The sequence below is a fragment of the Rhea pennata genome, chromosome 3 (genome assembly GCF_028389875.1).
Source record: "Rhea pennata isolate bPtePen1 chromosome 3, bPtePen1.pri, whole genome shotgun sequence".
Lineage (NCBI taxonomy): Eukaryota > Metazoa > Chordata > Aves > Rheiformes > Rheidae > Rhea > Rhea pennata.
Window position 1 is genome coordinate 70,806,390 of NC_084665.1, and position 12,394 is coordinate 70,818,783.

At 39.0% G+C, this 12,394-nt stretch overlaps 1 protein-coding gene across 9 annotated transcripts in view; it reads right to left on the reverse strand.

The window, feature by feature from the left end:
• NCOA7 (nuclear receptor coactivator 7) overlaps positions 1-12,394 on the reverse strand; it is a 96,976-nt gene that overhangs the window by 17,966 nt on the left and 66,616 nt on the right. For 7 of the 9 annotated variants that reach the window (XM_062572587.1, XM_062572591.1, XM_062572586.1 and 4 more), the window contains 7 exons: positions 11,579-11,658; positions 10,594-10,701; positions 9,181-9,282; positions 7,529-7,654; positions 5,022-5,206; positions 2,495-3,558; positions 723-891 (listed from right to left, as the gene is read on the reverse strand). In XM_062572587.1, the coding sequence (XP_062428571.1) occupies positions 723-891; positions 2,495-3,558; positions 5,022-5,206; positions 7,529-7,654; positions 9,181-9,282; positions 10,594-10,701; positions 11,579-11,658 (1,834 nt within the window). The remainder of the gene's footprint in view (positions 1-722; positions 892-2,494; positions 3,559-5,021; positions 5,207-7,528; positions 7,655-9,180; positions 9,283-10,593; positions 10,702-11,578; positions 11,659-12,394) is intronic. The other 2 variants (XM_062572590.1, XM_062572593.1) reach the window with 2 other exon arrangements.

Sequence of the window (12,394 nt, forward strand, 5' to 3'; positions counted from 1 at the left end):
CAGGAGCCGCTCCTTTGCTGCACACACAGGCAGTTCAACACCTACAAGCACTCCCTGCCACGACTGAGCAAGAGAAAGGCCAGGGATTTAATTCGTCACAGCTAAGGGAATTCTATGGGTGATTTACCTAGAAAAACACAGGCCTTCACCTTCCTTTTGTTATAGTAATGCTCATTATACATATATATGCACATACATGTGCATAAAGCAACTAAATGTATTTTATTGTGCAGGGAGAGATTAATTTTTTGCATTGGCCTGAAGGTAGGAACAGCCACATCCATTCAGTTAGGAGTGTCTCCCTTTGTTACATTATGTTCTTTGCTCAGGTGAGGTATCAATTTTGGCACTGGCACCTTGCTGGATTCCTTGCCTCTCCTGCAAACGCTCCACTTTTAGCCTTCTCTTCACTCCCTAGAATATGTCCAAAATCCAGATGATCCCTCAGTCCTTTTATCAAATGTTACCTGCACATATATTCCTCTTCCCATTTTCCAAGTCACACCTGCTCCCTTTTTCCTTCACACTAGCAGCCATACTGGACCAGCAACAAACATTCTCTCTGGTGTTCAAGAATATGAAGGCACTCCCTCGTTTCATCTCAGCCTCCCTGCTGCATTTGACACCTTCAACCAGGTAGAAAAAGTCAGACTCAACTCTCGAAGCACTACACACTTAAAAATGGAGACAAACACGTTTTTATACAACATGCTGCTGCTTACCTTTCCCGAGGAACAGCAAACCAGTACTCTGGTTGCTTTATCTTTTTACTGTACTGCTGAGACATGGTGGTGCTCTGAGATGCAAAGGACTTTCTCATGGGCTTGCCCACTTTAATGCACAGAAACATTGGAGGAGTCTTACTCTTCTCCTCTTTTGAAGGAAGCATATCTGAACAAGAGACACAAAAGAAATGGTCTGTTTACAGGACAGTAAAACTACCGCACCGGACAGAACAGCAGCACAAAGATCAATAACCCTGTGCAAAGGAATACTCAGATGCACCACACACAGAGTTAGATTCAACATGTGGTTCTACAGTAAAATGGGCTAAATAAGGGCCAAGTTTCACAGAGGCAGGGATTTTACTCCCGTTTCATCACAGTTTGTATTCCCCTTAGTTGTACAGCTGTTTACAGAACAGTCATGTAAAGCTAAAAGGATGATAAGGGCAAACAAAACGCAGAACTGCAGTACACAGCTGGGAGCAAACTGCAATGTGGAGCAGACAAGGATGGGGGACTGCAAAGAGAACACCGTAGGCTACTTTTGCCACCACAGCTAGCTCAACCTCCACCACAGGCAAAAGGTAATGCAGTTCCTGTCTTGTCTCTCTCTCTAGATGGCTCATCTACCTCAGCTTTTGAATCAGCCCAGGAAACTGATCCAGCTGAGTAACAACTCTGTGCAAATACACACACAAAGGTTCTGTTTATGCTGGATCAGTTCCCCAATTCTGATAGTCTGATAGTCATACAAGCACCTTTTGCTTGCACAAGAGTAAGAGCAGTTTATATTCCTTAAATTGCCACTGCCACCAAAATTTGTTAATTAAAATATAACCTCAGTCACACTGAATTTGCCACACTGATTTTAGGAGAAGGCGTACAGCCATCCTTTTTTCCCCTCACAGAGAAAGATTAGCAAATACAACCACCAAGACAAACTCTTCCAAAGAGAGAAAAAATCATTTTAAGAAAAATTACTTTTGAAGAAAAGACTTCCACTCTAATTGTTCTCCACTGCAATATGAATTGAAGCATATCCACCAGCTCACTAAACTAGCAAGAGAGGAGTATCAGTGTTCTGGGATGTACAAGTGCTTAGAGCTGCAAGATAGTGGTAGAAATAGTAGCACATGAACACGCTATTTACACTGAAATTTCATTTTGATTCACGTTTTTCAGTAACATCCTGAATTTTAACTATAATAACCCAATGACCTAAAACACCAAGAAGGATTAGTCAGCAGGACTCTACATATATGGCTATTTATCACTTCTTTGGGACTACCCATAGCATGAAAGATACTAGTGTGGTACACAAGAGTAGTCAAAAATACTTTGAAACCCACTTTACAGCAGTATACTACTTCGGATTTTGACTTTCAGAAATAAATTGACAAACTTCACTGAAGAAACATAACTTATCAATATGGAGTAAGAATTCCTAAATCATTATGTGTTCCTATCAGTACTGCAAATGGATGATGTTTTATTGTCCCTCTTAAAAGCAGTACACACAAGTAACGTATGTATAAACAGTAATCACTAAATACAGAAAGAGCAGGCAAGTTACTTGTTAGACTAGAAGCTTAGGAGATTTGAAGACTTTTTTTTATTTTAAGTAGTGGAAAAATATACACATATTTACAATAGTAGAAAAGGATCAGGTAATATAGAAAGAGGAAATTTAGAGCACAAGGATTGATTCAAAGGTTACCGTCATAATGCTGGCCAGCTCTCTGAGGAAACAAGGATAACCAGAGACCTACCTTCAATTGGCACTTGAATTTTCTGCAGCAGCCACAGTCTGATTTCTGATTGATTGTCTAACTGTGTTTCTTGACAAGTCTTGTCTACAGCTGGTACTAATGAAGAGTCCACAGACTCTTTCAGATCCTTTTCCTCTGCTGCTGCTGAGCTGATTTCTAATGAAGTTGCTTTCCTTTCAATACAGCAGGATTCAAGCTCCATACTTTTAACTGTATGGACTTCATTAGCTTGGGACTTTGAACTGCTAAGTGTAAGGTCTATGCCAATTGCTTTATTGTTTTCACCTTTCTGGATTTCAGCCTTGTGCAAGTCTTCAGATGACTGAGACCCATTCCCATCTTTATTGAGGTAAAATTCAATAAGTTTATCTTTCTCTAGCTCGCTCTTAGTGTCCAGTGCAGTCTCCACCTTACCTGTTGGGGAACTGACACATTTGTTTACTTCTGGAATAACATCTTGCTTTTCACACAGCTCTAAGTCTAAGTCAGCTTTAGGTTCAATACCGTCCTTTTTTTCCAAGGAATCAACTGTCAAGTGCTCCTGGACTTCCGTAGTGGATTTGGTTACCTGCTGCTTAGTTCTCCCCAACTCCCTGGGGTCAGCCAGAAAGCCTTCCATTACTGAGCCTTTTCTGTCCAACCCTCTGTCCATACAAGATGAAGTCTCCTCCAGTTCAATGAAATCATCCTCTCCTCCCATAAGGGAGTTTTCTTTGGTTTTGATGTCTGAAACACTTTTTTCCCCAGAAAGCTCCTTGGCACATAGCTCTCCAGTAGACTTTTCCAACTGCTCAGTGGCAGTGATGTTGTTAGGAAACTCCAGTGACTTTGATTTGATTGAGCCCGTACTATCAGAAGACTGAAGAACTTCAAAATCAGCAAACTTTTCTGTATCTGAAGGCTTTACTTGTTTGGCACCCAGAGCAGTAGATGAATCCCCATTCTGCTGCCTCTTTTCCTTGCTAAGGGATTTGAATTTGCTGAAAGGATTGATGTCTTTCTCAGAGGAAAGGTCTTCCCACTCTCCTGGCCTGTACAGAGGACAAAGATCCTTTGGTATGTCACTGTGAGGGAAAATGATGGATGTACGTGGGATGTTAAAAGCAAAATGGAAAAACAAACAAAACTGAAAAGAATAATAATATAACAACTTAACTTAAGCTGTGAAACTCAACTAAAAATTATTTTCTCCAAAATAAAGATACAAAATGGAAATAAGTGACATTAAAAACAAACAGAAAATCTAAATAACAAACAACAGATAAAAATATGGGAAGAGTAATACTGAAAAAATGAGTAAACCACTCTAAAGAGCATGCTACCCAGGTGAAGAAATGGTACATATGTAAATACAATGTGCAAGTCATCAGAAGTTCAGTAACCAAAACCACAGAACATGTATTCAGCTCTTGAAACTTAATTCATGCCATACTAACAATGTTACTTCTCCCAGTTAATATAAGCCAAGCTCTCAAACCATTTAGGCTCCTGTAGTCAGTACAAATGTTCTTTTGAGAAGAAAGCAGATCAGATAAAAGCTGTACCCTGTTTAAACATGTTTACTGCAAAGCTGTAACTGGCAATAAGAGGTTGAGAGTTTTTCTTAAAAAAAAAAAAAAAACCTCCATCACTAAAACGTACCGACTGAATGCAGGCTTCCCCAAAGGTTTTTTTAAAAACTAGGATGATAACAAAACATTTCAAAATACAAAGTTCTCAAAAACATAACAGCATACAACTTAAGCTTTCTTACTGATAAAAAGTTTAAGGTGAGTGAGAATACTAGATTTTCTTCACTCAGGATTTAAGATACTCTAGTAATGAGCACAATACAGATACTTAGAAAATTTTTTGAGGTGAGACAATGGAGGGCAGCTAGATGAAGTTCACTGACCAAATAGGTGTTGCCTGAATTATGAAGACAAGATCTTGCATAGAACAAATACATAAGCAATGCTTAGTTTATGCATAAATAAAAATATAAGCAAAAAGAACCACCTATCATGTATTACAATTTCTGACTATCAAAATATTTCTGGTTCCAAAGTAGACGTACTCTATAGACTGATATTTCTGCAAGTCCTGAAGATGCCAATTAACTTGCTGTTATGTTCAAAAATTTGTAATACTCTCAGTATGGTCCCAGTAACAAACACAACAGTCCAAATCTAAATCTCTTCACTTCTGCTGAAACTATGAAACTTGCAGCAGAACCTTCTTATGAAATAACCCTAGAGATCAGAGAGTGCATAAGCCTAACCTCTGTATGCCAGCAATGCTTTTAATCGCTAGTTTTTACTGGTTTTCTTTGCACTTCTGTTTTTGTATGGCCATTTCTCTTTTACTGCCAAAGTAGTGTATTTAAAAGAAAGAATAACAGCACCAGTATTCCATCATTCCTTTGTTTGAGTTTTGTTCCCCTGACACATTTTATTCTCCTGTATTAAACCTCATTCTTATTTTTTTCCATTTTCCTCTCCTTCAATGACAATTTGTAAACATAAGTTCAGGAAAGAACACTCCTTACGATGGCAATGCATCTTTAATCTTCATGTGAGAAATGTCATTGTAGAGAGCTATAGAGACAACCTCCTCCATGGGGCAGATGAGCCCATATTCTTCACAGCCATTCTCAATTACCAGAGGATCAGACTTATGTGGGTCAAACATTATGTTGTTTGGAGTTACTATCATGACTCCTCCAACTACACCCTAAAAAAAGAAGTAAGAGTTAGCACATCATATATAGTATCTGTTTATCATTTGGTATTGGCTTTTAGGCTACTAGCTTAGAAAAAGCTCTCTTGTGCCTCTTTGCAACCGCTGTGAGGCAATGCTTCCTAATGAAACATTTTGGTTTCCAATTGCATCACGTAAGACATTGCAAGAAGAGTAAAGAAAAAGATTTCTTAGTGACACTTCAATTCCTGTCTAAAAAGCACAGAATGAGAAAGAGAATGAGAAAGATCATCTGAACTATTCAACTTCCAGTGTTGGCTGCTAAAAAAAACCTGCAATTTTTAAATCAACCTCAGACAAAATAGGGTGGCAGGCTAACCAAACCAAACCGAACAAAACAACAAAAGAAGAAACACAGCACCATTTTGCTCTGGCTACAGTCAACTTCATATGATGCATGAATTTATATGCAAATGGCACACCTGGAGACAGCCTTGCTTGTGGGAATATCAGAGTCACCATTCTAACCTAATTTCCACATTCCCCTGATCTAGTCTTCAAGAGGTACATGCAAAAAGCATCTATATAGTATTTCACCTAATATCAAGCTGCTGATTCTCTGGTACCACTGATCCAAAAGTATTATACACACCTGTAGGAGATGCATTTAGTTCTTCAAAATTTGCTCCAGCTATGGATTTGATCAGAGGCTGTATCAGCCATTATTCAACATTTACTTCAACCTGTGACATCTGACAATGTTTGAAGGTTTTCAAATGAAATTTGCAGTATGTTATCCTTGCACCTTGTCTCCCTCAGATGAGGTGCAAAGTTCAGACCAACCCAGAAGCTGTGTACACATCATGAGATCTGACAAACTCAAGTCACAGATCAACAAGATTGGCCCACACTAGAGATATTATTAATTGTTCAAGGTCATCTGCAAGGCATGCAGAGGGGAGGTTAAGTAGGCAACTACATGACCATGAAGTATTTGTCTAAGAGAAAAAAGCTAATGACTTGATGCTGTTGAGCACATGTATGCCCACTCTCTTACAAAGCAACATGTGCATGTACTTCCCACATGCTTTATCCTGCATGACTCGTTTACATGTAGTAGCTTTGTGGTTGGATGAAAGAATCTGATTCAAGTGCAGAGGCTTCACCCACAGGTACATACTTGATTTATACAGGAGAACGAAACATCAGTAGGCTGCACTTCCCATCCAATCACAAAAGGAAGAAAGGTGACAAGGGATTCTAGTTACACTGGCAAAGAATTTGTCCCACTTCTGTCATGACTGCAGGTGACTTTTTCTATCCTGAAGTTATAAAACTGACACTATGTCTTCTGCACCTGGTAAACATCACCTAACAAAGCAACAGCACTGCTGTAATTTATGTGCAGGAAATCAAATAGCCCTTTGTTACTTTCTACAAAATAGAAGATTATAGAAATTGCAGAGTGGTTTTAAATGCAGTCTGCACCTGCTCAGTGTGAAAAGAAGCCAAAAACTTTAAGTGTGAATGCATCCTTGTTGGGATGAAGGTCATAGGACGAAGGGGAAAAAAAAAACACTTAAAGGACAACGGTTAGCATCTCCAACATCATAGACTTCAGAGAACTTGAAAATCCAAACATGCAAACCTCTAACTGCAATTGGAATCAACAAGAGTAGATGTACAAAAGCACATAGTTCAAGACGACAAATTCTGGAATCTTCAGAAGAAATGCAGGTTGCCTGAGCTTTGTGCTTTCACTTCTAATACAGTTGCTCCCAATTAAGGGTTGCAATCCCAGTAGGAACACATTACAAGAGGACTTGCAAAGGGGGGGGGGGAGGGGGAAGGAGGGGAGAAGCTGTATCATGCAATATTTGTACTTGTATTGGGAGTTACGTGACATTCATTTGCAAGTGCAGAAGCAACATGCACATACTTGGAAATATTGCTCTGGAACAGTTGAAATTTAGTTTAAACTCATAAAAGAAATAGATAGGCATGTACTCATTTTATAAAGCCATTGCACAAGTTAGTGGAACTGGATAACTAACCCTGACACGTCTGAACTCTGAAATGCAATTTTCTCTGTGCAAGGATTAACTAGCAAAACACTCTGAAGGAGATATTGCTAGTAGGACACTGTAAAGGAGTGAAGAGTAAATAAATAAACAAATAAAATAATATAGCATATCACCGCAGTACCAATATAGCATTGATAGATAAAGCTGTCATAACATTTACATCCTTTACAAATGTGGTGTATGTTTGGCTCCCCAGGTACTCATCTCTCACCCAAGCCAATTTTGCTTTTAAAGTTCTCAAACAATGCTCAAAGGGCTAGGTTCCACCTACCTTGCCATCTGTGAAATAACGACAATTCATTTTTAAAAACTTGACAACAACAGGCTCGTCCTCTTCTGAAGTAGAGGACAGGACTCTCTCAACTGGTTTGAAGGCCTTTCTTGCCAAATCAGCATCCTTAAAGAAAGAAAAAGCTCAGTGCAGAGTTGGAGGAGCAGTATCATATACTCCTAGATTTTGGGCAACTAAAAGAACAACTTCTATTAACTGTTTTCCTTTTGTTTAAGAAGCAAAAGTTGTAGCCATATATGTATGTACTTCACACAATATTCTGTATTGAAGAAAAACTTGTACTATTACAAAAAAAATCTCTGTAAGAATAACAGACCAAAAAAAAGAGAAAAGAGAAATACCAAGGCAACTCTGTAAAGTAGTTTCCCATCAGGCACTCTCATTAAGCTAAGCAAGGTCCAGTCCTGCCACCTGATCCACACCAAAGACCTCTGCAAACAGTGCAGCCTCATTGGCATTGATGCAATGCCAAACGCAGGTGGCACAGAGAGACATGTAAGACAAAGGTTAAACACAGTCACTGATGCCATACTTCTCTACACTTTCTCTATCAATTAGTTATGGTATGAAATGTTTAACTAATTTAATCTCAGCAGGTAGACAGCTACAAACCCTGAAATTACTATCTAAAATCATCACAGCCTTCTAAGGAAAATGAAAGATTTAATCACAAAAATTAAATCCAGCGGTCTTGTCTTCTATGTGTACCATTAGTACAAGAGAGATACGGAACTACTGGAGAGAGTCCAGCCTAGGGTTACAAAGATGATTAGGGGACTGCAGCATCGCCCTTATGAGGAAAGGCTGCAAGAGCTGGGCCTGTTTAGCGCAAAGAAGAAAAGACTGAGGGGGGAATCTTATCAATGTATACAAATATCTGAAGAGAGGGTGTAAAGAGAATGAGGCTAGACTCTTTTCAGTGGTGCCCAGCGACAGGACAAGAAGCAACTGGCACAAACTGAAGCACAGAAAGTTCCACCTGAATACAAGGAAAAAAAAGTCGTTACTGTGAGAGTGACAACAGCACTGGCACAGGTTGCCCAGAGAGGCTGTGGAGTCTCCTTCTCTGGAGATACTCAAAACCCACCTGGATGCGATCCTGTGCAATGTGCTTTAGGTGACCCTGCTTGAGCAGGGGAGTTGGACAAGAGGATCTCCAGAGGTCCCTTCCAACCTAAACCCTCTGTGATCATATTAAAAAACAAACAAACAAAAAACTAAATAGTCTCATGCTCAGGGATCCCAGTGCAGGATCAAGGCTCTGGACTGCAAAGCAACAGGGAAACCCTCCAGGGTGAGATACTAAATACATGTATCTAACTTTCTATCCTTTAAAAACTACACAAGAACTACACTACACACCTTTTTTTCTTTTTCTGATGTACTCTGGACTCAGTTCTACTCACACTGGGTTTCCAAGACCAGACAGAGCCCTTCATTTAGAATAATTTTAATAATGGCAAATTTTGTACTACAGCAGGTTAAAAATAACATAAGGCAATATTAACAACATTATGAGGTTTGAATTTCAATCTCAAAACCAGCTATTTACACAACCCAGAATCACAGCTTCAAAGTCAGAGCAAAATTATTTAGAAAGCGCAAGACCAGTGAACCAATGTTTCACTTACAGGGAGTTTATCATATTCGGCATCTGATGATGAAGGAGAAATGGGCGCACCAGGGCTGAAAGAAGACAACCTTCCAGCACTTGTTTCTGGCACAAAGAGAATCTAAAAAAGTAATACCCGTAAAGTTGAAAAAAAGTTACCGTAAACACCTATGTTTTGCTACAGAGACAACCCAATATCCATCATTCATGACTGCAATGCACTCTTCAACAACTTCTTACTCTGGAGCCCTCCTTTATTAGTGGTGGCAGTGGGGCAAATGCAGATCTCATTACAGGATATAGTTTTACATTTTGTGTGGCAGCATGGGCAAGAAAATAAAGTATTTTCCCCAGGCCAAGAATCTCCTTTTTTCCTAGATTACACTTCCAATTTCTGTATTAGTCTTATAACTATTGCAGCTATGAAACTAATAATCTTAAAATGACTACTAACTTTCACTAATTTGTAACAGCAAAATTTGAAAGAAATAAGTAAGACCACTCTTGAAAAGGGGGGATTTTTAGGGCTAGAAGCTTATGTTTCACTCCAGGTTGCCTGTTTCCAAAAACCAGCATTTCAGCATTTTGTACTTCATTTTAAAAAGCCCTTAGTTTAGTATAAGCATGTTCATACAAAAATATAATGCTTTGTTTGACTTTTTACAATTTGTCACAGTGGATGTCCCAATCTTTCTATTGTAGTACAGCTTTGGACATCCACCTCAAAGATGCTACTTCTAAAGTTTAAGAAAAAAAATATCACAAACAGTTTAGTTTTAAACTTAACATATTAAGAACAATAAAACCATTTAGCTTATATCAGCCTTTGTATGATGAGCACTCTTAAACAAGTCACACCATCACCCTATGTCTCAGTTTTCCCACCTACAAATTAGCATACTTCAGCCTCTTCATATCTATGAAGCAGGAATAGAATCTGCTCTTTGTAAACAGATGTTAGCCCCCCTATTTCCATTTCTATTAACTGAATGTCCCCAAAACAGCCTATCATGTATCCATCTAGTTCTCATCTTACAGGAGACTGACTCATCTCTAACATGAAGGCAAAGAACCATTTCAATTACTGTGTCTAACTCTTTAATGTTTTATCTAGCATTTATCTAGCTTTTCAAGAAATCAGTTCTCTTGCAACAGATACATTCCTCTTGAGCTTCAGAGTAATCTTAAAGCTTTCGTGAGAGCAAATAAGTAACAAAAATCAGACATAGCAATTACAAAGTCCCATTCCACCTCCCCATCCCATCCCCCTCTGCCCAGGGAATGATCTAGTGAGTTTCCATTTGAGAGATTTAAATTGCTTGTCCATTCCCCTTGTATCCATGTACCTAAAAGATATGTGAAAGCAGTAAAAAGCCTTCAAATACATAGCAAATAATCACATTTTAGGTATTAAAAACCACAAAAGATTTACCTGTCCTGGAACAATTGTGTGCGTAAAAAGTTTATTGAGTTCCACAAGCTTGTTTGGGGTGATGTTAAACTTCAATGCTATGCTGTTTATGGTGTCTTGATTTCCAGCCTGAAGAAAGAGTTGAACCTTAAGCTATGGTAGTGATCACATACAGAAAAACAGCTAAACTAAAACCATTTAACAGACTGTTTACAGGGAATAGATTATCAAATCTAACACATCTCCTGTTTAATAGCCTTATTTTCCATAGAAAATATATGCTAAGCCAATATCAAGGATAAAAAAAAATCTTGTGCTATACAGTAGATAAAGCACAAAGATGTCCCTCTCATTTGATCATAAAACTTAGTCGCAATATCCTTTTTAATGTAGCACCATCTTAATTAGAATTAGTATGGCAAGCAGGAAAAGGACACGTAAGTTGGAAAGTTCATTACACCTTCATCAGTCCTGGTAAGAAAGACGTTTGCTTTGCTCCCAGCTAGGACACTAGTCCCTTTACATTCACATTTTGTGGGGGAGTGTCAGGAGCAACCACTGTTCAGAGCCTCTGGACACCACAGAACTGACTTTCTGCACAGAGGCAGTCCTTCGAGGTATGGTGACAGTACCTGTCCGTGGTCTTTCAATTTAGTTTAGAAAGTCATCTCACAACAATGTCAGGGGTCATCACAGACCAAAGAATAGCTGTCCTAAGCAACAGTGTGGAATATTTCCTTTTCAGAAAAGCAATAGGGCCATGTTGCAGATGTAAAAATAGGACAGGCAATTTTGAGAAGAGGTAGAACACCCGGGCTGAACAGTGGTTCTGGATTTGAGCCCAGTTCTTCTCACCCAAAGATATTTGGAACAATCCCTGAAGAAATACACACCAATTACAATCAGTATTCACTTGGTGTTTTCAGTTTTGTTACATTTTGGCTATCAACCTCAACAACTCCACTTTTGAAAAGCAGAAGTGAACAAACCACACACCAATACTTACAGTATATTCTATGGTGCCGTGAGGTTTCTGAGAAACCATTTTTTTCTCCTTCTTTTCATTGGTTTTGTTTTGATTGTCATCTATAGAGAAAAAAAATCTTTCAAGCAATTGACTTTCAAAACATTTGTCTATCAGCATGTTACAAAGGAGATATACAGGATGTACAAACTATATCTGTGAATAGGAACATGAAGACACATCAAAGATATTTATTAGGCCCTGAAACTGCATTGTAAGACCAACAAAAATTTCAAATACAGAAAATTTAGTAATCATTCAGGAACTCTGAAAAAATAATTTACACATGCTAGTGTATCAATACAGAACTGCTCCCATGTTTTTCTCCACGAACACTATATAGTTCAGCTGTTGAACGTAAGCACCTGCTGCGATGAGCTATCAATGCTCAGACAGAAATCGACATACAAACATATGCGCTGATCCTGCATCAATATGACCACAGCACATACTGGTTAATCACCATTTCACCACGAATACTTAATATTTAAATGCCATCATAAACCCTGAAGTTCCAAGTATGCCAAGAGTTCTGCAAACAGGCACACACAAAGCATACCATTCAGAAGACATTTTCCACCAGCTAACACATGCAAAACTTACTGCACCTGCTCAACCCTTGCAGAACCTGCAGCGTGAGCAGGGTAGTTATTTTTTTAATTCTTACCTCGGCAGAAGGTAAGCAAAGCTGAGGATCAGGGAAGACCATGCTGCCCCACCGGCCCCAGCTCCCTACAAACAATCCCGGCCCTGCAGTCCCTGCAGGGCTTGCCCCCCAGCCCTGCGTACCTGGGGGAG